At 41.6% G+C, this 23,003-nt stretch overlaps 1 protein-coding gene across 4 annotated transcripts in view; it reads left to right on the forward strand.

Moving 5' to 3' along the window:
- Window positions 1–23,003, forward strand: part of LOC134344057 (protein YIPF5-like) — a 55,395-nt gene that overhangs the window by 11,147 nt on the left and 21,245 nt on the right. Inside the window, exons 1-3 of one of the 4 annotated variants that reach the window (XM_063043216.1) lie at window positions 5,700–5,787; window positions 6,482–6,710; window positions 15,560–15,684. In XM_063043216.1, coding sequence (XP_062899286.1) covers window positions 15,572–15,684 — 113 coding nt within the window. In that variant the 5' untranslated portion in view covers window positions 5,700–5,787; window positions 6,482–6,710; window positions 15,560–15,571. Of the gene's footprint in view, window positions 1–4,446; window positions 4,578–5,682; window positions 5,788–6,481; window positions 6,711–15,559; window positions 15,685–23,003 lie in introns of those variants that run through there. The other 3 variants (XM_063043218.1, XM_063043217.1, XM_063043215.1) reach the window with 3 other exon arrangements.

Below are 23,003 nucleotides of genomic sequence, written 5' to 3' on the forward strand. Positions count from 1 at the left end.
TATCCACCATCAATCCTTTAAGTGTCATTTGCCAGTCTATCTTAGCTAATTCACGTCTCATACCTTCAAAGTTACCCCTCTTTAAGTTCAGAACCTTTGTTTCTGAATTAACTATGTCACTCTCCATGTTAATGAAGAATTCCACCATATTATGGTCACTCTTACCCAAGGGGCCTCTCACGACAAGATCGCTAATTAACCCTTCCTCATTGCTCAAAACCCAGTCCAGAATAGCCTGCTCTCTAGTTAGTTCCTCGACATGTTGGTTCAAAAAACCATCCCGCATACATTCCAAGAAATTCTCTTCCTCAGCACCTTTACCAATTTGGTTCACCCAGTCTACATGTAGATTGAAGTCACCCATTATAACTGCTGTTCCTTTATTGCACACATTTCTAATTTCCTGTTTAATACCATCTCCGACCTCACTACTACTGTTAGGTGGCCTGTACACAACTCCCACCAGCGTCTTCTGCCCCTTAGTGTTACGCAGCTCTACCCATATCGATTCCACATCTTCCCGGCTTATGTCCTTCCTTTCTATTGCGTTAATCTCTTTTTTAACCAGCAACGCCACCCCACCTCCCCTTCCTTCATGTCTATCCCTCCTGAATATTGAATATCCCTGAACGTTGAGCTCCCATCCCTGGTCACCCTGGAGCCATATCTCTGTGATCCCAACTATATCATAATCACTAATAACAATCTGCACTTTCAATTCATCCACCTTATTACGAATGCTCCTTGCATTGACACACAAAGCCTTCAGGCGCTCTTTTACAACTCTCTTAGCCCTTGTACAATTATGAAAGAGTTAGATTTTGAAACAAAAATATTTCTATCAAGACCATGCTGGACCAGTTTCTAAACACAAGAGGTTTCGCTGACCCTGAAAATCCAGAGCAACACACACACACAATGCTGGAGAACCTCAGCGGGTTGGGTAGCATCTATGGAAATGAATAAGTAGTTGGCATTTTGGGCGAAGCCCCTTCCTCAGAATGTAGAGGCTCATGGAGTGGAAGGTGAGAACAAGAGGAACTGTATCATTGTTAAGGTGGTTCGAAGATGGGATGAGCGCAAATATCAGCAAAATGGAGGAATGCAAGTGAGGACAGCGTCAATGGTGGAGGAAGGAAACCCTGTTCTTAGAAGAATGAGGATATCTCTGAAGTCCTTGAAAGGAAAGCCTCATTCTGGGAACTGATGTGGTAGAAACGCAACTGAGAAAAGGGAACGGCATCTTTATGGGAGACGGGGTGGGAAGAGATATAGTCAAGATAACCATGGGAATCAGTAGGTTATAAAAGCTGTCAGAAGAGAGTTTGTCTTCAGAGATGGAGACAGAGAGATTGAGGAAAGGGAGGGAGGTGTTAGAAACAGACCAATTGGATTTAAGGGCGGGGTGGAAGTTGGAGGCAAAGTTGATGAAATTGTTGTGCATGGCATGGGTGCATGAAGCAGCACCAATACAGTTGTCAATGTAGCACAGGATGAGTTGTGGAGCACTACATAGCCAATGAAAGGGCAGGTATCTCTGGGCTCCATTCAGTGTCCATGGCTACCTCTTGAGTCTGGAGAAAGTGTGAGGAGCCAAAGGAGAAATTGTTGAGGGTGAGGACCAGTTCTGTCAGATGGAGGAGGGTAGTAGTGGCGGGGGGACGAACTGGTTGAGTCTTTTAGTGGAGAGCTTCTTGATGGGGGATAGAAATGTATAGGGACTGGACATCTATAGTGAATATAAGGTGGTCAGGGCCAGGGAACTGAAAGGTGTTGAGATCGAGAGCATGTGAAGTGTCATGGATGGTGGTGGGATGGGACTGAACCAAGGGGGAAAGAATGGAGTCGAGGTATGTGGACACAGGTTCAGTGGGATAGTAGCAAGCAGAGAAAACAGGGCAACCCAGTCAATCAGGTTTGTGGATCTCTCAAAGGCTGTGCATGGGAGTGCTCTAGAGTTGATGAGGTTAGTGATGGTGTCAGAAACAATTTTCTGATGGTCCGGAGTGGGGTCCTTTTCAAGGGGTAGGTAGGAAGAGATGTCTGAGAGTTGTCACCTGGCCTCAACAAGGTACAGGCCAGTTTGCCACACTACAACAGCACCAATGTTGCTTGTGGGGTTGATGGTAAGGTTGGGATTGGTACAGAACGAGTAGAGGGCAGTACATTCAGAAGGGGTAAGGTTTGAGGAGTGAGGATTGCTGAAGTTGACCTGGTTGATGACTCATCAGCAATTAGAAATGAAAAAATCCAGAGCAGGCAAAGAACCAGAATGGGGTTTCCGAGAAGAGGAGGAGGGTTGGAGATGGGTAAAGGTGTGGGGTAGGGAATTCTTGCCAAAGCAGTGGGCTCAGAGACAGAGGTGATGGAAGAAGAGCACGGCGTCATGGCGGGTGTGGAACTCACTGAGATGCAGGCGAAGAGGGACAAAGATAAGGGCCTTATGAGAACAAAATTTTCCACCTCGTTGGGGGGTGCGGTGGGGGAAGGTCAGAAGGAGTGGTGAAGGCATGGCTATTGGATCAGTTTCTGTTTGGAGTGGATATCAGGCACGGACTTCACAAAATCTAGGCTAGAGTGATTGCTAGGATTTGCTTCAATCATCTAGAATTTTACCAAATAATTTCCCTCTTCGACTGCATGAATAAAGTACATAATATTGGATTCCTTGCTGAGTTGAGCAGGATCTGCAGAGTTGAACAGAGATACTGCATCATTGCAACTGCTGATAAAGAGAAAGGTGGAAGCAAGAAAGAAACAGTCAGCATGTTTTGTGATAGGATGGTACTGTGGGAAATTAAATGAGCAAAGTTGTGATAATACAAAGTAACAGAAATCTGAAAAAGATGAAAATGTACAATTATCTGAATTCAATTTGATGCACCTGTGTTGTACTCTCGTTATCACAACTCAAATATGGAGACTGAACTTATGTGCAATATTCCTGGTGTTGCCTCACCAAGACTTGATTAATTGCAATGCCACATACTTAATCATGTACTCAAATCATCTTGTAATTAAGGCCAACATGTTATTTGTTTTCTAATTGCTTGAGTGTCTGCACACTATTTTACAATGATTTGTGTACAGGGACACCCACATTCCTCTGAACGCCAACACTTAATAATGACTCACCATTAAGTAAAAAAAAACTCCTTTCTTTTTTGCCGAAGTGTATGGGCTCTTATTTTTGCACTTTATGTTCCATCTGGCAAGCCCCTAGCTGTTCACGTATAGTCCCCACATTTTACTCCCTACATCTTACTCCCACATCTACATTGTCATTCAGGTTAATATTGTTTGCATACTTGGATATATAATGCTCAGTTTCCTCATCTGTGTCATTGATATGGATTGCAAATAGTTTACTTTCACGTTTGATTAAATGATCAATGAACATAATCCACCAATTTGACTTCAGTGGAACCACATGTTGGAAGCATGTGACACCATCTATTTTCTTTCAAATGTAATTTATTTTCTACCTTTGCCTCATATTTTCCTTGTACTGTCCCATTTCTTCAAATTACATATGAATTAAGCAGAAGTAGGCAACTTGCCCTCTCAAGAGTAATATGAAATTTAGCAAGATCTGATTATAACCTTACTGTATGTTTACATTCATATCTACCTACAGAAATCTTTCCATACCCACGCCTCTTGTTTGTGAAGCACTTATTTACCTCTACCTTAACGTGTTGAAAGACTGCTTGCTTCATCCCATCAGGAATAGCGTTCCAATGACTCAAAGCCCCTTGAGAGAAAACAAAATCCTGAACTCTCTTTTAAAGGGGTGACTCAACAGTGTCCCCTATTCTCCCACAAGAGTAAAAAAATCTTCTGCACACCTATCCTAATTAAGATCCTTCAGGATCTTAATTAATTTCAATTGTTCACATTCATTCTTCTCAACTCCATCAGAAACAAGCCATAGCTGTCCAACCCTTCCTCATAAGGTAATCTCTCTATTCCAGATGACAGTCTACTAGATTTTCTCTGAACTGCTTCCACATTAATCCTCATTCTTATCCATTGTTCTTCTGATGTGTGGCTGAACTGATGTATGACTTTCAATTCCACTTGCAATAAATAATAACATTCCATTAGCTTTCCTATTGTAATGTTCTGTTTACCGTTTTTATTTTAGCAGTTTTCTGCAAAAGCAGCATGTGTTGCTGGGAAGAGTGTTTTGGCTTCAGCTAAAGATAAGGAGCCAAGCTGACCATCTTAGGAATGTTGTATCAACCAAGGTGGATTGTCTTGGCACGTGTTGTAATTTTCTGCCCAGTGGGATGCCGTGAAACATTTGAGAGAACTGGGTGGGATCTGATTTCTGAAGGACAGTAGTCTCGTTTGGGTTATTTTGGCGGGAGCTGCGGAGTGGGGCACAAAGGAAGATGCCTGCAGAATGCCGCTTGAAGGAGAGACTTTATCTTCAACAATAACCCAAACAGGCTGAAAGCAGAACAAACAGCTGTCTGAGTGTGTTTGTAGGGTTGAAAAGCCTTGAAAGCTGTGGTTACTCTGACTGGGCCTTCATCAAGACAGCAACAAAAACATCAGTCCATCAGACAGAGGTAAGGAGCAGAGCAGAAAGAAAAAACATAGTCATGCCATATGTAGCTGGAGTTCCAGAGAAACTCAGAAGGATTTTCAACAAGCACCAAATCCCTGTATATTTCAAACCTACAAACACACTCTGACAGAAACTCGTCCATCCCAAGGATCCTACTATGTCCCGCTTGGCACAATAATATCAGCGCTGGACTCCGGAGCGAAGGTTCCCGAGTTCAAATCGAAGTTGGGTTGAGTGTCAAGCTAGCAACTCGGCCTCGTAAAAACAAGAACAGCTTGCTACAGAAACACCATCAAAAGATGGTGCCCCGATAACTCCACTGCCGAGTTAAGCGCTATTCTTCTCCTTCCAAGGATCTTACACCCAAACATAAACAGTACAATAACGTATATACTATCCAATGTAATGAAAACTGCACAGATCTGTATATCGGTGTGACAAAACAGCCACTTCACAAATGGATGGCCCAACATAGGAGGGCTAACCTTAGATTAAGACTCGTCTGTATATCTACACCTAAAGGACAAGAGACACTCCTTTGATGATAACAATGTGCATATTTTGGACAGGGAGGGCAGGTGGTTTGAAAGAGGGGCTGAAGAAGCCATCTTTGTCAAACTAGAAAACCCATCCCTGAACAGAGGGAGTGGGGTATGTCACCACCTATCAGCTACTGACAACGTAGTCCTAAGATCTTTACCCTGGCGTTCCCACAACAGTTCACACCTACGTTCATGCAAAGATAAAACTAATGACCCTCTCATTACCTCTACCACTCTTAACATTAATATACCTTTTTAACAACTCAGAATTTATAAGCCAAAAACCTACCTACCATGGATTATAACGGAATAAGCCTCTCAGATGAGTGGTGAAATGTCTTCTAAACAACACAGCAAGTCCACTTGCCTTGATTTACGTGTATAATTTATACAAGTAAAAGCAAGTGAGTGATATAATAGAAATTTGAAACAATCATCTAAGTGATTTAAGTGTAATAATATATTAATGGTGCTAAAGCTGCAAATAACATTCCATGTTAGATTTGGATGCCAGTTTGTCTACAGCCTAAAATTAGAACTTATATATATAGGTCTTGTGTTGCACTCAGCCATTCGTCATATTTAGGCACTGTTTGTTCACTGTCCTTCCTTGATACTGCCAAGAAAAGGATTCATTCGTGCTAGGTGTAGTCTTCTGCCTTATTTAAGGTTTGTCTTATTAACAATTTCACAACTAACAGCAGAAATGACACTTTTTTTATTTAGCTTTTGATCTAACATTGACAATTAAAGTGGGCATGGTTACTGTTAATGGAAAATATCAACGTCACTAACAATCTCTACTTATAGTAGATAGCAAACAACTGTTAGATGCCTTCTTCTGAATTAGTTTACCACCAAATTGTACTTCTGAAGACTTAAAAAGTGAAAGGAAAATACGTTAGTGAATATAAAGCATCTTTTAATAGACTTCTATGCATCAAGATTTTCATTATCTGTTAAGTAGTTAATATTTGGCTTTAAGCATTTGTTTGAGTATGGCTCCGTTACATTAATTAGGCCTATGACCTGTGCTGGCCTTGTTGGTAAAATCAGATGTTCCAGTTTAAGGAGTAACTTGTTTCTCCAAAACAGATAGTCCCTTATGTTGACAAAGATAGGCTTATTATTGAAACAAGAATTATTTCAAATCTCATCTGACCAAGGTTAATTCGAGGTAAGTGTCAGTAAGGAAGAATCTAATGACACAAAGCAGAAGAACTAGACAGTTTCCGTTCCAGCATTTAAAAGGAGTTAGCTAAGAATATTGCCGGGCCATTAATTTTACCACACTGCTGTTATTTCAAATCATTAACTTATTCTGAAAATTTCTGTTTATTGATTATCTACCTATGAATGTAAGGAAGGAGAACCAGCAAATTATCACGCTGAGCCGAACTTCATTAAGCCTGAAACCCAAATTTACCACTCAAAATGGAGAGGGCTGACTGAACTAACCCCATCCCTTGCACCCAAAAGACATCCAGCCATGTGTAATATGGCCCTTTTCACCACTTATGCCCTGGACAACCCACTGATGAAGCTGTGTCTCTGGAGTACATCGCCATCCTTCAGATGAAAGAGAAACTGAGGTCAGAGCTTCACTTTGTATCAAAGTCTGTAATGCTTAGGAACAGTTTCAAATTGCACCCGATGTAAGAGCTATTCAGATTGATTATAATAATTAAGTTCAAAGTGAATGTTATTATCACAGTACATATACGTCATCATATACAACCCGGAGATCCGTTTTCCTGTGGGCATACTGAGCAAATCCATAGAATAGTAACTATAACAGGATCAATGAAAGGCCAAGTGGAGTGCAGAAAACAACAAACTGCAAATGCAAATATAAATAAATAACAATAAATAACAAGAACATAAATTAACAGGATAAAGAGTCCTTAAGGTGGGATCATTGGTTGTGTGAATGTTTTGATGGATGGGCAAATGAATGTAGTTATCCCCTTTTGTTCAAGAGCCTGATGGTTGAGGAGTAGTAACTGTTGGGCCATTAAATGTAAGAATGAACCGTTTGAACACTTAGAAATTAAAATATTTGAAACAAAATAAAATAAGTACAAATAAAATGAACTTTCTCCAACCACCTGTTTAAAAAAAAATTAACCTACAGGGCCAGAAATCTTCATTCAAATTAATAGAGTCATAGCTTAATGCAATGATTTTCTGGGCAAAGCCAACACAACTGAGTTTTGTTTTTCAGCCCTGTGATAACCACAACAAAGCATGCTGGCACAGTGATTAGTGCTGTTGTCTAATAGATGCATGAACCTGGATTTGAGCCTGATCTCAGGTGTTGTCTCTATGGAATTGCACATTCCCCCCATAACCACACTGGTTTTGAGGGCTTCTGTTTCCATCTGTGATACAGATCCCAAATGTTATCTAGTAGGTTAATTGGCTTCTGTAGGATACTCCTCAATACAGGTTGGTGGGAAAAAAGGAACTGTGGGGAATTGGGAGAGAGAATAAATTGGAGCGCACCAGGAATTGAGAACGGGATGAGACAAATAGGACTGACCTTCTAGAAGCTGTCATGGACACAAAGAACTGGATAGCCACTACCATTGCTGTAAGCATAAGGTTGAATGGAGTGACATATTGTGCCCACATCTGGCACGCAGTACACTCTGGATATATGGCTGCACTGTGCAATTCAATGGTTTAATTACTAGTGAGCAGCTCAGTTCAACCCATTAGTTGCAGAACATCTGTTGTTGGGATTTTGCTGGGATTTGTTTTGTTGAGTTAATCTAGAAATAGTACAAGACCAAAGAAGCATTTGAGTACATATGCATGATCATTAACATGGTGGTCAAATATAAAAAGTAATTTAAAAAGCCAATGGAATGCAGCCCTCTAATACAAGAGGGAGCAGGACTGCAAGGGCTATAATACAAAGGGATGCAAGTTATGCAACCATACAAGCCGTAAGCTGCAGTATTGAAAGCAGTTCTGGGCACCACAACTTAGGAAGGGTATGTTAGCCTTGGAGAAGGTGATAGTTGGAATAAAAGAGTTCGTTTGTAAGGAGCTACTACACACACTAAGACTGAATTTAGAAATTAAGAGGTAAAATGATCAAGGTATATAACATTAATGAGAAATGATAAGGTGGATAATGGACAGCAAATTGCACAGTTTGGCGAGTCTAGGACTAGCGGGCACAGTCTAAAGGTTGGACTCAATCCTCTCTCAAAATACAAAGGTATAATCCTACACAGAAATGGTGCTATAAGTCTTTAAAATCATTAATTTTAAATGAGATTGAGCTACAGGACAAAAGGAGACAGACAATTAATTCATGTATACAGAAACGTTTCACCAAAAAAATTCCGGGATGAGGGACAATAATTATAATTAGTTTGGAAAACCTGGGTTGTCCTCCTGGAAATAAGAAGCTGGGAGGAAATCTGACAGAGATATTTAAAATTCTGAGTAGTCTTGGCAGAGTATAGAGATGAACATGATTCTATTTGGCAAGAACAAGGAAAGTTACAATGAAAAAGATTTAGATGATATAATAATGGTTGGGCTGCAGCCTACTGGGTACTTGTGAAAATGAATTCAATTGCAGTGTTCAAAAGGGACCTGGATAAATACAGTGTATAAATGGAAAGAATTTTCAGAATGGTGGGGAGAGGGCAGGAAAGAGAGGTACTAGCTGGATTGATCTTGCAGAGAAAAGATAAAGAATGGACAGGCTGAGTGACCTTCTTGTGTGCTGTAACCATTCTGTGATTTAGATATAATCTCAGTGAATAACAAGGCATAATCAAAAGGCTCTCTACTGCCCCTCTGCTCTATTTGTGTATTGCCTGTATTTCTCTCCTAGAACATAGAACATTGAACAGTACAGCAAAGGAACAGCCCTTCAGCCCACAATGTTGTGCCAAACCAATTAAATTAGTGATCAAATGGGTAACTAAACTAATCTCTTCTGCCTATACAATGTTCGTATCCTTCTATTTTTCTCACATTCATGTGCCTATCAATACGACTCTTAAAAGTCTCCAATGCCTCTGCCTCTACCACCACCACAGGCAGTGCATTCAGGCATTCACCACTCTGTGTAAAACACTTGCCATTCCCATCTCCTTTGAAATGACCTCCTCTCACCTTAAATGCATGCCCTCTGGTTTTAGACATTTTAACCCTGGGGGAAAAGATACTGTCCATCTACTCTATCTCTGTCTCTCATAATCTTATAAACTTCTATCAGATCTCCCCTCAGCCTTCACCGCTCCAGAGAAAACAACCCAAGTTTGTCCAACCTCTCATGCCCTGTAATCCAGGCGTCATCCCAGTAAACCTCTTCCGCATCCTCTCAAAAGCTTTGACATCCCTCCTCTAATGGGGTGACCAGAAATGTACGCAATACTCCACATGTAGCCTAATTAGAGTTTTATAAAGCTGCAACATAACTTCCTGACTTTTGAACTGAATGCCTCAACTATAAAGACAAGCATGCTATATGCCTTCTTAACCACCCTATCAAACTGTGTAGGTATGAACATGGACTCTAAAATCCCTCTGCTCAGAATCAGATTCAGGTTTAATATCACTGGCATGTATTGTGAAATTTGCTGTTTTGTTGAATAATAATAAAAGCTATAAATTACAATAAATATATTTAAAAAATTAACTTAAATAAGTAGTGCGAAAAGAGAGCGGAAAAAATACCGAGACAGACGTTGTTAAGATCTTGCCCTTAACAGTGCACTGTCTCTTGGCATTTGACCTACCAAGGTGCAACACTTCACATTCAGCCAGGTAAAACTCCATCTGCCATTCCTCCGCCAATATCTGCAACTGATCTATATCCCATTGTGCTCTTTGCCAGTTTTCTTTTGCTATCCACAACAACACCAATCTTTGTATCATCTTCAAACTTATAAACCCACCAGTCTACACTTTCATCAAGGTCATTTATGTATAAGCAACACAAACAGCAAAGTCCCAATACAGATAACTGTCCCAGTACACCAGTAATGACAGATACCTAGGTAGAATAAGTCCCTTTGACCACTACCCTCTGACTTCTATGGGCAAGCCAGTTCTGCATCTAAATGGACAAATCACTATGGGTCCCATGCATTTTAATCTTCTGGATGAGCCTCCCATGAGGGACCTTGTAAAATGCCTTACTAAAATCCATATAGGCAACATCCACAGCTCTACCTTCATCAATCACCCCCATCTCCTTGTCAAAAATCTCAATCAGGTTAGTAAGAAATGACTTGCCCCACACAAAGCTATGCTAGGTCTCCCTAAATAGGCCATGGTTTTCCAAATGCTTATAAATCCTATCCCCAAGAATTCTCTCCAGTAATTTTCCTGCCACTGATGTGAGACTCACCAGTCTATAGTTTCTAGAATTATCCCTTGTTTCCTTTTTGAACAGTGGGACAGCATTAGCTACTTGCCAGTCCTCTGGGACCTCACCTGCAACTAGGGTGGATACAAAGATATTGGTCAAGGGCCCAGCAATCTCTTCCCTTTGCTCTCTCAATAACCTGGGATAGATCCCATTGGGCCCTGGGGACTTACCCACCTTTATGCTCTTTAAGAGACTCAGCACAAGAAACCCAACACAAAGGACGTCCTTTACCTCAAGATGTCCTAGCATATCAATACTGATCTCCCTATCCTCCATGTCCTTCTCCTTGATAAATACTGATGTAAAGTACTCATTATGGACTTCACTCACATCCTCTGCAACCTAGCAAATGTTCCTCCCTTTATTCTTGAGTGGCCCCACCCTCTCCCTGGTTATCTTCTTGTTCTTGATGGATGTATGGAATGCCTCGGGATTCTCTTTAAACCTACTTGTCAAGAACTTCTCATGTCCTGTCCTGGTTATCTTATATTCCCCTCCTGATAATCCTCAAGGGGTCTGTTTGATTCTAGCTTCCTTAATTTGACATACTGTACTTTTTCTTTTCTTCTTGACTAAATTCATCTCCTCCCTTGACATCCAAGGTTTTCTTAGAAATAATTCAGAAAATGTGTAGCTCGGGTGATCGATGAATGCATTCAGAGGACACACCACAATTAACAGTACATTGTTGATGTCTCATCGTATGGTGACAAGTAAATTGCCAAGATTGGAGAACAACTCAACCAACCAAAGTTCTCTTACCTTGCCATCCTAGTCCTTCTTTCTGACTGAAGCATACCTGTCCTGTACTCTGTGCAGTTGGTCTTTAAACATCTTCCACACATGAACATGCCAAAAACAGCTGTTCCCAATCAACTCTCCCTTGTTCCTGCCTAATCTCTCATAATTTGCCCTTCTCTCCTGCCAGGTCAATTCTTATCCTTACCTATAGCAATCTTAAAACTTAAAGAATTGTTGTCGCTGGTTCCTAACTGTTCACCTACTGAAAGATCAGTCACCTGGACAGGCTCATTACCCAACACCAGGTCCAGTACAGCCCCTCTTCTTGTTAGACTATCTACATATTAATTTACAAAACCCTCCAGGATGCACCAAACACATTCTACCCCATCCAAACCTCTTAAATTCTACCAACATAGATTCAATGAATAAGCCCTCCATTATGTCCCCTCTGCGTGCAGTTGTGATATTGTTCCTGATTAGTAAAGTAACTCTCCCACCTCTTACCTTCCTCTCTATCTTTACTGGGACATTAAGCACCCATTCCTGTTCCTCTCTCAACCAGGTCTCTGTGATGGCCACAGCACCACAGTTCCATATGCTGAACTATGCTCTAAGTTAATCAACTTAACCCATAATACTCCTAGCATTAAAATACATACACTTCGAACTATCTGTCCCATTGTATCTATTACTTTGCTCCTACCTGTTTTTACTGGCCCTGACATCTGCCTTCTTCTCCATGTCTCCACTTTCTGAGTTGGTGCTCTGGTTCCCATCCCCCTGCCAAACTCATTTAAATCCTCCCAAATAGCACTAGTGAACCTCTGGCCAGGATATTCATTCCCTTCCAGTTTAAGTGCGATCTGTCCCTCTTGTTCAGGTCACCTCTGCCCCAGAAAAGGTTCCAATTATCCAGGAACCTGAAACACTACCCCTCTGCACCAGCTCCTCAGCCACTCATTCATCTGTACTATCATCGTAATCCTGCCCTGACTAGCATGTGGCGCTGGGAGCAATTCGGTGATTACTACATTGGAGGTCCTGCTCTTCAGTCTATTTTCTATCTCCCTAATCTCACTGTACAGGACCCCTTCCTCCTTTCTACCTGTGCAATTGGCACCAATGTGTATCACAACCTCTGCATGAGGAAATTTGCAGATGCTGGATTTTCAAGCAACACACATAAAAGTTGCTGGTGAATGCAGCAGGTCAGGCAGCTCTTCTTTCAGTTAGTCCTGACGAAGGGTCTCGGCCCAAAACGTCGACTGTACCTCTTCCTAGAGATACTGCCTGACCTGCTGCGTTCACCAGCAACTTTTATGTGTGTTGCTCACAACCTCTGGCTGCTCACCCTCCCTCTTCAGAATATTCCGCAGCCGCTCTGTGGAATCCTTGACCCCAGCATCTGGGAGGCAACTCACCATAATAGCGTCTCTTTTGCAGCTACATAATCCCCTGTCCATCCCCCTAACTATTGAGTCTCCTATCACTGTCACTCTACCTAACTTTACTGTTCCCTGCTGTGCCTCAGAGCTGGTAACTGTGTCGTTAGCCTGGCTGCTGTTGCTGTGCCCTGATACATCATCTTCCCCAGCAGTATCCAAGAGAGTCTACTTGTTGCTGAGGGGAATGGCCACTAACTGCTTACTTCCCTTACTTCTCCTGGTGCTTACCCATCTGCTATATGAAGCCTGCACTCTGGATGTGAGCACATCAGTAAAAGGCTCATCTTCTTTGCAGCTGTTTTAGTATGTTTCAACCAATTTCTTACAAATTAACTATGATTTATTGGATAATCATTTCTTATATTGTACAGCTCTATCTTCAGAGGAATTTGGACAGTTTAAAGGTGACTTCAATAGCAATTACAAAATATTAAGGAAAATTGATCAGTTAGATAGTGCAATATTATTTTCACAGTTTGGAGAGTCTGTGACGAGAGGGCTAAAGAAATGTCATATTGGATATTTTTCTTCTTTCGAAGTAAATCCGTTATTTGACCTTGAGACAATTGGTGAAAATTGTCGATACTGTGGATGCTGTTGATTTAAAGTAACAACGGAAAATACAGGGAATGCTTGCTCAGTCAGACAGTATTTATGGAAACAGGAACACTTAATGGCCATAAATTTTCATTCCTCCCCCACCAAAAGGTGCTATGGCCATGTCAGACCCACTTAATAAAGTATAAAGGTAAAAACAATAAGAGAACCAGCTATTATTATTTTGTCCACTTAGTAAAAGCCTCATCCCTCTCGCCCACTGCCAGCAATCTAGGCAGGTGGTCCAGGTCACCTAAAAAGTTAATTGTTTCTCTCTCTACAGACATAGCCCTGCTTTGTTTTTTACCCTTTATTATATTTTGTGACATAAGTGAAATTGAATAAGACAGGCATAGTTTTTTTTAGATTATGAGAACACTCAGTCCTCATTTGTTGTCATTTAGAAATGCATGCATGCATTAAGAAATGATACAATGTTCCTCCAGAGTGATGTCACAAAAAAAAACAGGACAAACCAAAGACTAACACTGACAAGACCACATAATTATAACATATAGTTACAGCAGTGTAAAGCAATATCATAGTTTGATAAAGAACAGACCATGGGAATGGTAAAAAAAAGTCTCAAAGTTCCGATCGACTCCCGATAGTCCCCGATAGCAGGTGGCAGAAGAGAGAAACTCTCTCGGCCAGAAACCTCCAGGCACCGACAACTGTCCATGCATTGGAAGCACCTGACCCCAGCCGACTCTGAGTCCGTCCGAAAACTTAGAGCCTCCGACCAGCCCTTCAACACCGAACACCGAGCACCATCTCTGCCAAGCGCTTCGACCCCATCCTGGCCGCCGAGCAATAAGCAAAGCCGAGGATTCCGGGCCTTCCCCTCCAGAGATTCAGGATCATTTTTATTCAGGTTCCCCTTGAGCCCTGGACTCCCATATTCGGGACTCCAGAAGTAGGATTATATCTCATCTTAATGGTTTGTCCATTGGAATGATGACAAGCCTATGTAGCACAACCTGCTTTAACACCTTTCAGGTATGACATATAGTGGTCAACCCAGAATATTTATGCTGAGTGGTTTATTGGCGTAAGGGGAAGTGAAGGGTTAAGTACATTGTTATTCCTGTAGTTTACCATCCAGTACTTTTAGAGCATAAGCTTGTTCCAGTCAAACTCAGTGAAGTTACGCCAATGGAAGCTGACTTTTTAAAAATATTAGGAGAATATCCAAAGCAGTAACAAGTTTTAGTAACACAAAAAGTTCTGCAGAGGCTGGAAATCCAAAGCAACACACACACAAAGTGCTGGAGGAACTCAGCAGATCAGGTAGTAGCCATGTAAATGAACACAGTCAACATCTCGGGCCGAGATATTTCTTCAGGACTGGAAAAGGAAGGGGAAGATGCCAGAATAAAAAGGTGAGGGTAGGGGAAGAAGGAAAGCTCAAAGGTGAGAGGTGAAGCCAAGTGTGTGGGAAAGGTAAAAGACTGGAGATGAAGGTATCTGATAAGAGAGGAGAGTGAACCATGGACCAAAGGGAAGAATGAGGAGCACAAGGAGGGGCGGGGTGATAGGAGGTGAGGAGAAGAGGTAAGAGGCCAGAGTGGGGAATAGAAGGGAGAAGGGGTGGGAAAAATTACCAGAAGAAGAAATCAATGTTCATGCCATCAGGTTGGAGGCTACCTACACAGAGTATGAAGTATTGCCCTTCCACCCTGAAAGTGGCTTCAATGTGGCAAAAGAGGAGGCCATAGACCGACATGTCAGAATGGGAATGGGAATTGGAATTAAAATGTCGGATCACCAGGAAGTTCGGGTTTTGGCAGATGGAGCAGAGGCGCTCGACGAAGCAGTCCCCCAATTTACAGTGGGTTTCATCAACATAGAGGAGGCTGCATTGGAAACACTGGATACAATAGACGACTACAGCAGATTCACAGGTGAAGTGTTGCCTCGCTTAGGACTGTTTGGGGCCCTGAATACAGGTGAGGGAGGAGGTGAATGGGAAAGTGTAGCACTTTGGCCACTTGCAGGGATAAGTGCCGGGAGGGAGATCAATGGGGATGGATGAATTGACGAGAGAATCATGGAGGGAGCAACCTCTGCAGTAAACGGAGAGAGGGAGGAGAAAGGTAAAGATGTGTTTGGTGATAGCATTTTATTAACAGTTCCCATCTCCATTACCATGAATGCTGCATCTGCCAAGAATTCTATATTTTACTTCATCCGGAGATCTTGCAGTTGATTCTTGAATTTGCTGTGGAAAATTAATTATATTATTGTTTTCTAGCATTTTTCTAGGATGTCTGCTTTTGATCAATTTAATCCAGAGTTTTATCAATCAAATTATGATATTAATGGCCAAGAAAACACATCTAATGACTACGGAGGCAGCAATAGTCAAGCATCAAGGGGGTAAGCCATTTTATACAGACTACCATATGTTAATGGTGTTTGACCCTTGATGTTAATACATTTACCACACAAGTGTAAGTGAAAATAAAATGGTAACAATTTGTCTTTGTTTGCAAGACTGAGCATCAAGCCCAGTTGTCAGCTCCTGACAGTCAGTGGCACTACCATCACTGAATTTCCCGCTATCAATATCCTGGGGGCTACCATTAACCAGAAACTGGAGTAGTCACATAAACAATAACAGGTCAGGAGTATGAGAGAAAACTCTCACTTGCCTGGATGAGTGCAGCTTCAACAAGACTCAAGAACCTCGACATGATACAGCAGCCTACTTGATAAGCATCCCAACCACAATCGTTCACTTACTCCACCATCAATGTACTGTACTGTCACAGCCGTTAGTAGCATCCGCAGGAAGCACTGCTACAATTCACTAAGACGCCTTGTACAGTACAGTATCTTCCAAATCCATGACTTCTACCAGTTAGAAGTTCAAGGGGCAACGAAAGTATAAAAACACCACTGCATGGAGGTTGCCCTCCAAGTCACAGACCATCCTGATTTGGAAATAGATTGTTGTTCCTTCACTGTTGTTGGGTCAAAATCTTGGAGTCTTCTCCCTGACAACATTGTGGGTAAAACCACACCTCAGTGACTGCAGCAGTTCAAGAAGGCTGTTCACTACCACCTTCTGAAGGACATCTTGGGAATGGGCAATTAAATGCTGGCTCTGCCTGCAAAGCACTCATCCCATAGATGAATAACAAAAGTGATAGTGTGTGAAGTTAATGAATTAAACTTTAGTGCAGATTTTGATGTACGTACATCACTATATCATGTGTCTAACATCTTTCCACATTTTGCCGATCAGTTCTGTTAGAACCTTAAGGGAATTTTTATAATGTTTCCAAAAGAACCTCTATCAGATCACCTTCAGGGCTCTATTTTCTACTCCCTCATGAAGTCTGCAATCATTTTAAGCACTCCACATGGCCTAATACAAGTTATACAAAAGCTTAAGATAAGATCACCATTTTAAGTTTAATCCCTGCAGTGGCTTGATTGCTTTATGGCCCAGTGAACTTTGCTCATCTTGATTAGAAAGCTGCAATGCAGCAGTAAATTGCCATCCTGGTCTCCAATGTTATTTCAGTGATGGGTGCCAAATATACTTCAGAGATACTGCTGTATAGTAATGTATGTGACATAACAAATTAATACACTGCTGATTCTGTGCAAACATCTAATATGTTCCTTGATATTAAGCAATAAAATTAGTGTCAATGTCTGCTTTGAAACATGTAAAAATCAATCTTTGAATAATTCACTATCAATAAATTCTAAGCTGAGTTTTCAGTTTGTTTTGTCCATGGATATTAAATCCTGTTTATTTGCTCCTGTGTTTAAAAAAAAACAGTCACATCATCACAGAGGATTTTTTTCTCCCACAGATCCGTTAAGTTTATTAATACTTTGCAATACTATTATGATTTTGTTTCAACCTACACAGTAAAGAAAAAATGTAGCATTTGAATAGACAAAAAGATAATGTTCACACTATGATTCTGCATAGGTTAGGCAAAGTGGGCGCTTACTTCACAGGTTTAGTTGGCAATTAGGCTGAATAGGTAGAACTCTGAGCAGCAGGTTTAGAGGTGGCAGAAAAGAATGCGTTAGTATGGTGTGATACCATCTAGTTTTAAAATGGCAGTAATTATAGTTGGAATTGAATTAGGATCTGTGCTGATGTAGAGCACAAAAATAAAACAGGAAGAGAGCAGAGGAACAATGGCAGACACCGGAAATAGTGGTAGAATTAAATCCAAGGAGATATATATGTTGGCCAGAAAATCAACAAACTTGAGAAGATTTTATGATTCCAAAGGAGGACAAATGAATTAATATTAAGGGGGAAAATAGAATGTGAGAGTAAGCTTGCAAGGAACATAAAAACTGACTAATAAATTTTCTATACATATGTGAAGAGAAAAATCTTAGATAAAGATCAAAGTAGGCCCCAAGAGTTAGAAAGAGGGGAATTCATAGTGGGTAACAAAGAAACAACAAATAGAAGAAATACTTTGTTTCTACCTTCATAACAGAGGACACAAGTAAACTTCCTGAAATTATAGGGAACCTAGGATCCAGTAGAGGGAGGAAATTAGTATCAATTTGGTAATTGGAACCTCGTAAATCCCCCGGATCTGAGAGTTTGCATCCTGAAGTATTAAAGGAAATGGCTCCAAAAATAGTACACACATTGGTGGTCAATTTCCAACATTCTACAGACCCTAGATAACTTTCAGTGGATTGAACTGTGGCTAATGTAACGGCAGGATTTTTTTTCTAGAAATAAGAGGGAAAAAGAAAAAAAGATATTATTATTGGGGAAAATGATAGAATTCATAATTAGAGATATAATATGGAAAACAGTGACAAGATCAAAGAAAATATCAATTTATATAAAGGAAATCCTGCTTGACAAATTTAATTAGGTATATAATTAGATAGGTTGTTGGAGAAAAAACACTAGGTGTGGTGTATTTAGATTTTTAGGAAGCCTTTCATGAAGTGTCGTATTAGACCTTAGACTGGTGACAATTTAGTGACATGAATATCAAACTGATTTTAGCCAGGAAGTGATCAGTACGAATAAAGAGGAACTTTTCCAAGTAGAAGGCAGAGATTAGTGGGGTACAACAGAGTTTAGTGCTTGGACCACAGACCACATATATCAAAGTCAAGTTTATTGTCATGCAGAGGTAAATGAATGTGCAAGTATTATATAAACTTACTTGTGACAATATTACAGGCACATAACATCAGATATGCAACATTCACAAGGAAATCATAAATTAGACCATAAGTCCATAAGACATAGGAGCAAAATTAGGTCATCTGGCCCATGGAGTCTGCTCCACTATTCAATCAAGGCTGATTCTTTTTTTTTTCTCCTCCTCAACCCCAGTTCTTGGCATTCTCCCCACAACTTTTGATGCCATGTCCAATCAAGAACCTATTAATCTCTACCTTAAAAACACCCAATGATCTGGCCTCCACAATCGCATGTGGCAACAAATTCCACAAATTCACCACCCCTTGGCTAAAGAAATTTCTCTGCGTCTCTGGTTTGAAAGGGCGTCCATCTATCTTGAGGCTGTGCCCTATTGTCCTAGACTCTGCCACCATGGGAAACATCCTTTCCACATTTACTCTGTCTAGGCCTTTCAACATTTGAAAGGTTTCAGTGAGATCCCCCACCCCACTCCCCCCATCCTTCTGAATTCCAGCAAGTACAGACCCAGAGCCATCAAATGTTCCTCGTATGATAACCCTTTCATTCCTGAAATCATCCTTGTGAACCTCCTCTGTACTCTCTCCAATGCCAGCACATCTTTTCTAAGATGAGGGACCCAAAACTGTTCACAATACTCAAAGGTGAGGCCTCACCAGTGCCTTAGAAAGCCTCAGCATCACATCCTTGCTCTTGTATTCTAGACCTCTTGAAATGAATGCTAACATGGCATTTGTCTTCCTCACCACTGACTCTACCTGCAAGTTAACTTTCAGGGTGTTCGACACAAGGACTCCCAAATCCCTCTGTATCTGGATTCCTGGATTTTCTCCCAGTTTAGAAAATAGTCCACACATTTATTTCTACTACTAAAGTGCATGACCATGCATTTTACGACATTGTATTTCATTCGCCACTTTCTTGCCCATTTTCCTAATCTGTCTAAGTCTTTCTGCATCCTACCTGTTTCCTCAACACTACCTGCCTCTCCACCAATCTTCATATCATCTTCAAACTTGGCAACAAGTATCATCTAGATCATTTATATACACCATAAAAAGAAGTGGTCCCAACACCGACCCTTGCAGTACACCACTAGTCACTGGCATCCAACCAAAAAAGGATCCTTTTATTCTCACTCACTGCCTCCTACCGATCAGCCAATGTTCTAACCATGTTAGTAACTTTCCTGTAATACCATGGGCTCTTAGCTTGGTAAACAGTCTCATGTGTGGCACCTTGTCAAAGGCCTTCTGAAAGTCCAAATGTACAACTTCCACTGCACCTCCTTTATCTATCCTACTTGTAATCTCCTCAAAGAATTCCAACAGGTTCATCAGGCAGGATTTTCCCTGAAGGAAACAATGCTGACTTTGTACTATCTGGTCCTGTGTCACCAAGTACTCAGCCTTAACAATTGACTCTAACATCTTCCCAACCACTGAGTTCAGGCTAACTGGTCTATAATTTCCTTTCTGCCGTCTTCTTCCTTTCGTAAAGAGTGGAGTGACATTTGCAATTTTCCAGTCCTCTGGCACCATGCCAGAGTCCAATGATTTTTGAAAGATTATTTCTAATGCCACTACAATCTCTAACACCACCTCTTTCAGAACCCTAGGGTGCAGTTCATCTGGTCTGGGTGGCTTACATGCCTTTAGGTCTTTCAGCTTTTTGAGCACCTTCTCTCTTGTAATAGTAACTGCACCCGTTTCTCTTCCTTCACACGCTACAACATCAGTCATACTGCTGGTATCATCCACAGTGAAGACTGATGCAAAATACTCAGTTTATTTCACCAGCCATCTCCTTGTCCCCTGTTATTATTTCTTCTGCCTCATTTTCTAGTAGTCCCCTGCTGGGAGACCATCAATGTCCTTTTACCCTTGCAGTTTCTTAACTAACCCACAAGGATTCAACATCTTCTGATCCTATGCACGTTTTTCTACTGATTATATGCCTTTCTTTACCAGTAGTGCCACACCAGCTCCTCTGTCTACCTTCCTATCCCTCCGATATAATGTGTAACATTGGACATTCAGCTCCCAACTACAACCATCCTTCAGTCACAATTCAGTGATGGCCACAACATCATACATACCTGGCAATCTGCAATATTGCAACAAGATCATCCACCACATTTCTTATACTGCGTGCGTTTAGATACAACACCTTGAGTACCATATTTGCTATCCTTTCTGATTCTGCATCCCTAATGATTTGATACTCATCCTGTCAGCAGAAACTGTCCCATCACCTGCCTGCCCTTCCTGACAGTCTGACTGCACGCTATCTTTACTTTTTTACATCTGTCCTATCCTGAGTCCCTTCACACCGATTCCCACCCCCCACCCCCGCCAAATTAGTTTAAACCCTCCCCAACAGTTCTAACAAACCTACCTGTGAGAATATTGGTCCTCCTTGGGTTCAGGTGCAACCAGTCACTTTTGAACAGGTCATACCTCCCCCAGAAGAGATCCCAATGATCCAAGAACATGAAGCTCTGTCCCCTGCACCAGCTTCTCACCCATGCATTTATCTGCCAAGTCTACCTTACCTGCTTCTACCCTCAATGGCGTGTGGCACAGGCAGCAATCCAGAAGTTACTACCCTGGAGGTCCTGCTACCCTGCTTTCTACCCTAGCTCTCTAAATTCTCTTTTCAGGACCTCATTGTTTTTCCTTCCTATGTCATTGATACCAATATGTACCAAAGCATCTGGCTGCTCCCCCTCCCTCTCCAAAATGTTGTGGATGCGATATGAGACATCCCTGACCCTGGCACCTGGGAGGCAACATACCTTCTGGGTGTCCCATTCTTGTCCACAGAATCTCCTGTCTGTTCCCCTCACTATTGGGTTCCCTATCACTACTGCGCCCTTCTTCTCTCTTTTTCCCTTCTGCACCATGGACCCATGGTCAGTGCCTGTAACCTGGTCGCCATAGCATTCTCCTGGGAGGTTATTCCCCACAAAAGGATCCAAAGCGATATACTTATTTTTGAGTGGAATGGCCACAGGGATGCTCTGCTCTAACTGCCTATTTCCATTTCTCCTGACAGTCACCCAGCTATTCACCTCCTGCAACTTTGGGGTGACTACGTCCCTGTAACTTTGATCAATTATATCCTCGCTCTCCTGTACAAGTCGAAGGTCATCCAGTTGCTGCTCCAGATCCCTAACACGGTCTTCAAGGAGCTGCAGCTGGATACACTTCATGCAGATGTAGTTCCCCGGGAGACTCTGTGTCTCCCAGTTCTCCAACATACAGCATGAAGAGCACACCACAGTCATTTAAATGGTACAGTAAGAGAGGGAAAAAAACAAAAAAGGAAGCCTTAACAGACACTTTACACATAGCCGACGTCTCTTCTGAGCCAAAGCCTCTTTTGAGCCAAAGCCAGTCTCTTCTACTCTCACCACTGGCCTATTCCCAACAATGGCCACTCTGCTTATCCCTTCTGTACTTTTATTTAGTTTGTAGAGCTCTGTTGATGCCGTTGATAGGCCCTATACAATGGACAAATGCCTGTGAAGCGCTCGTTTTAAATAACCACCACCGACCTGCGAGAAACACCTCGTCATAGAGCTCTGTATTATACACAATCATTACAAGAAAAAACACAAGTAAGACAAAAGAAAATCAAAAACAAGAGAATCTGCAGATGGTGGAAATCAAAGTAATAGATACAAAACGCTGGAGGAACTCAGCAGATCAGGCAGCATCTATGGAAAAGAGTAAACAGTTGATGATTCGGGCCAAAACCCTTCATCAGGACTGGAGAAAAGAAATTAGATCAGAGTAAGAAGGTCAGGAGAGGAAAAGAAAAGGTACAAGGTAATAGGTTATAGGTGAAACCATGAGGGGGAAGGGGTGAAGTGAAGAGCTGGGAAGTTGATCGGTGAAAGGAAGGGGGAATCTGATAGGAAATGACAGAAGGCCTTGGGAAAAAGGGAAAGAGAGAGGTGATGGGCAGGTAAGGAGAAAAGGAGAAAGAGGGAAGAGGGAATGGTGAAGGGGGAGGGACAATTATAAGAAGTTCAAGAAATCAATGTTCACACCATCAGGTTGGAGGCTACCCAGATGGAATATAAGGTGTGGCTCTTCCAACCCGAGTGTGGCCTTGTCGCGGCAGTAGAGGAGGTCATGGACTGACATGTCAAAATCAAAGTACATTGTAGTGCAGAGTAATCAGGTTGTCATGTGGTGGCTGTATTGAGGTACTGATTGGGGCTCCGCAGGTTGGTTCAAAATCCAATTAGTTAAGGATCATAAGACCATAGAACATAGGAGCAAAGTTAGACCGTTCAGCTCATTGAGTCTGCTCTGCCATTACATCATGACTGTCAAACCCATTCTCCTGCCTTTTTCCCTAACCTTTCATGCCTTTAATAATCAAGAAATTATCAACTCTACTTTAGATATAACCAATGACTTAGCCCCCATAGCCATCAGTGGTAATGTATTTCATTGATTCACCATCCTCTGGTGAAAGAAACTCTAGTTTTAAGGTGACATACTTCTATTCT

This window comes from Mobula hypostoma, chromosome 3, assembly GCF_963921235.1.
Source record: "Mobula hypostoma chromosome 3, sMobHyp1.1, whole genome shotgun sequence".
NCBI lineage: Eukaryota > Metazoa > Chordata > Chondrichthyes > Myliobatiformes > Myliobatidae > Mobula > Mobula hypostoma.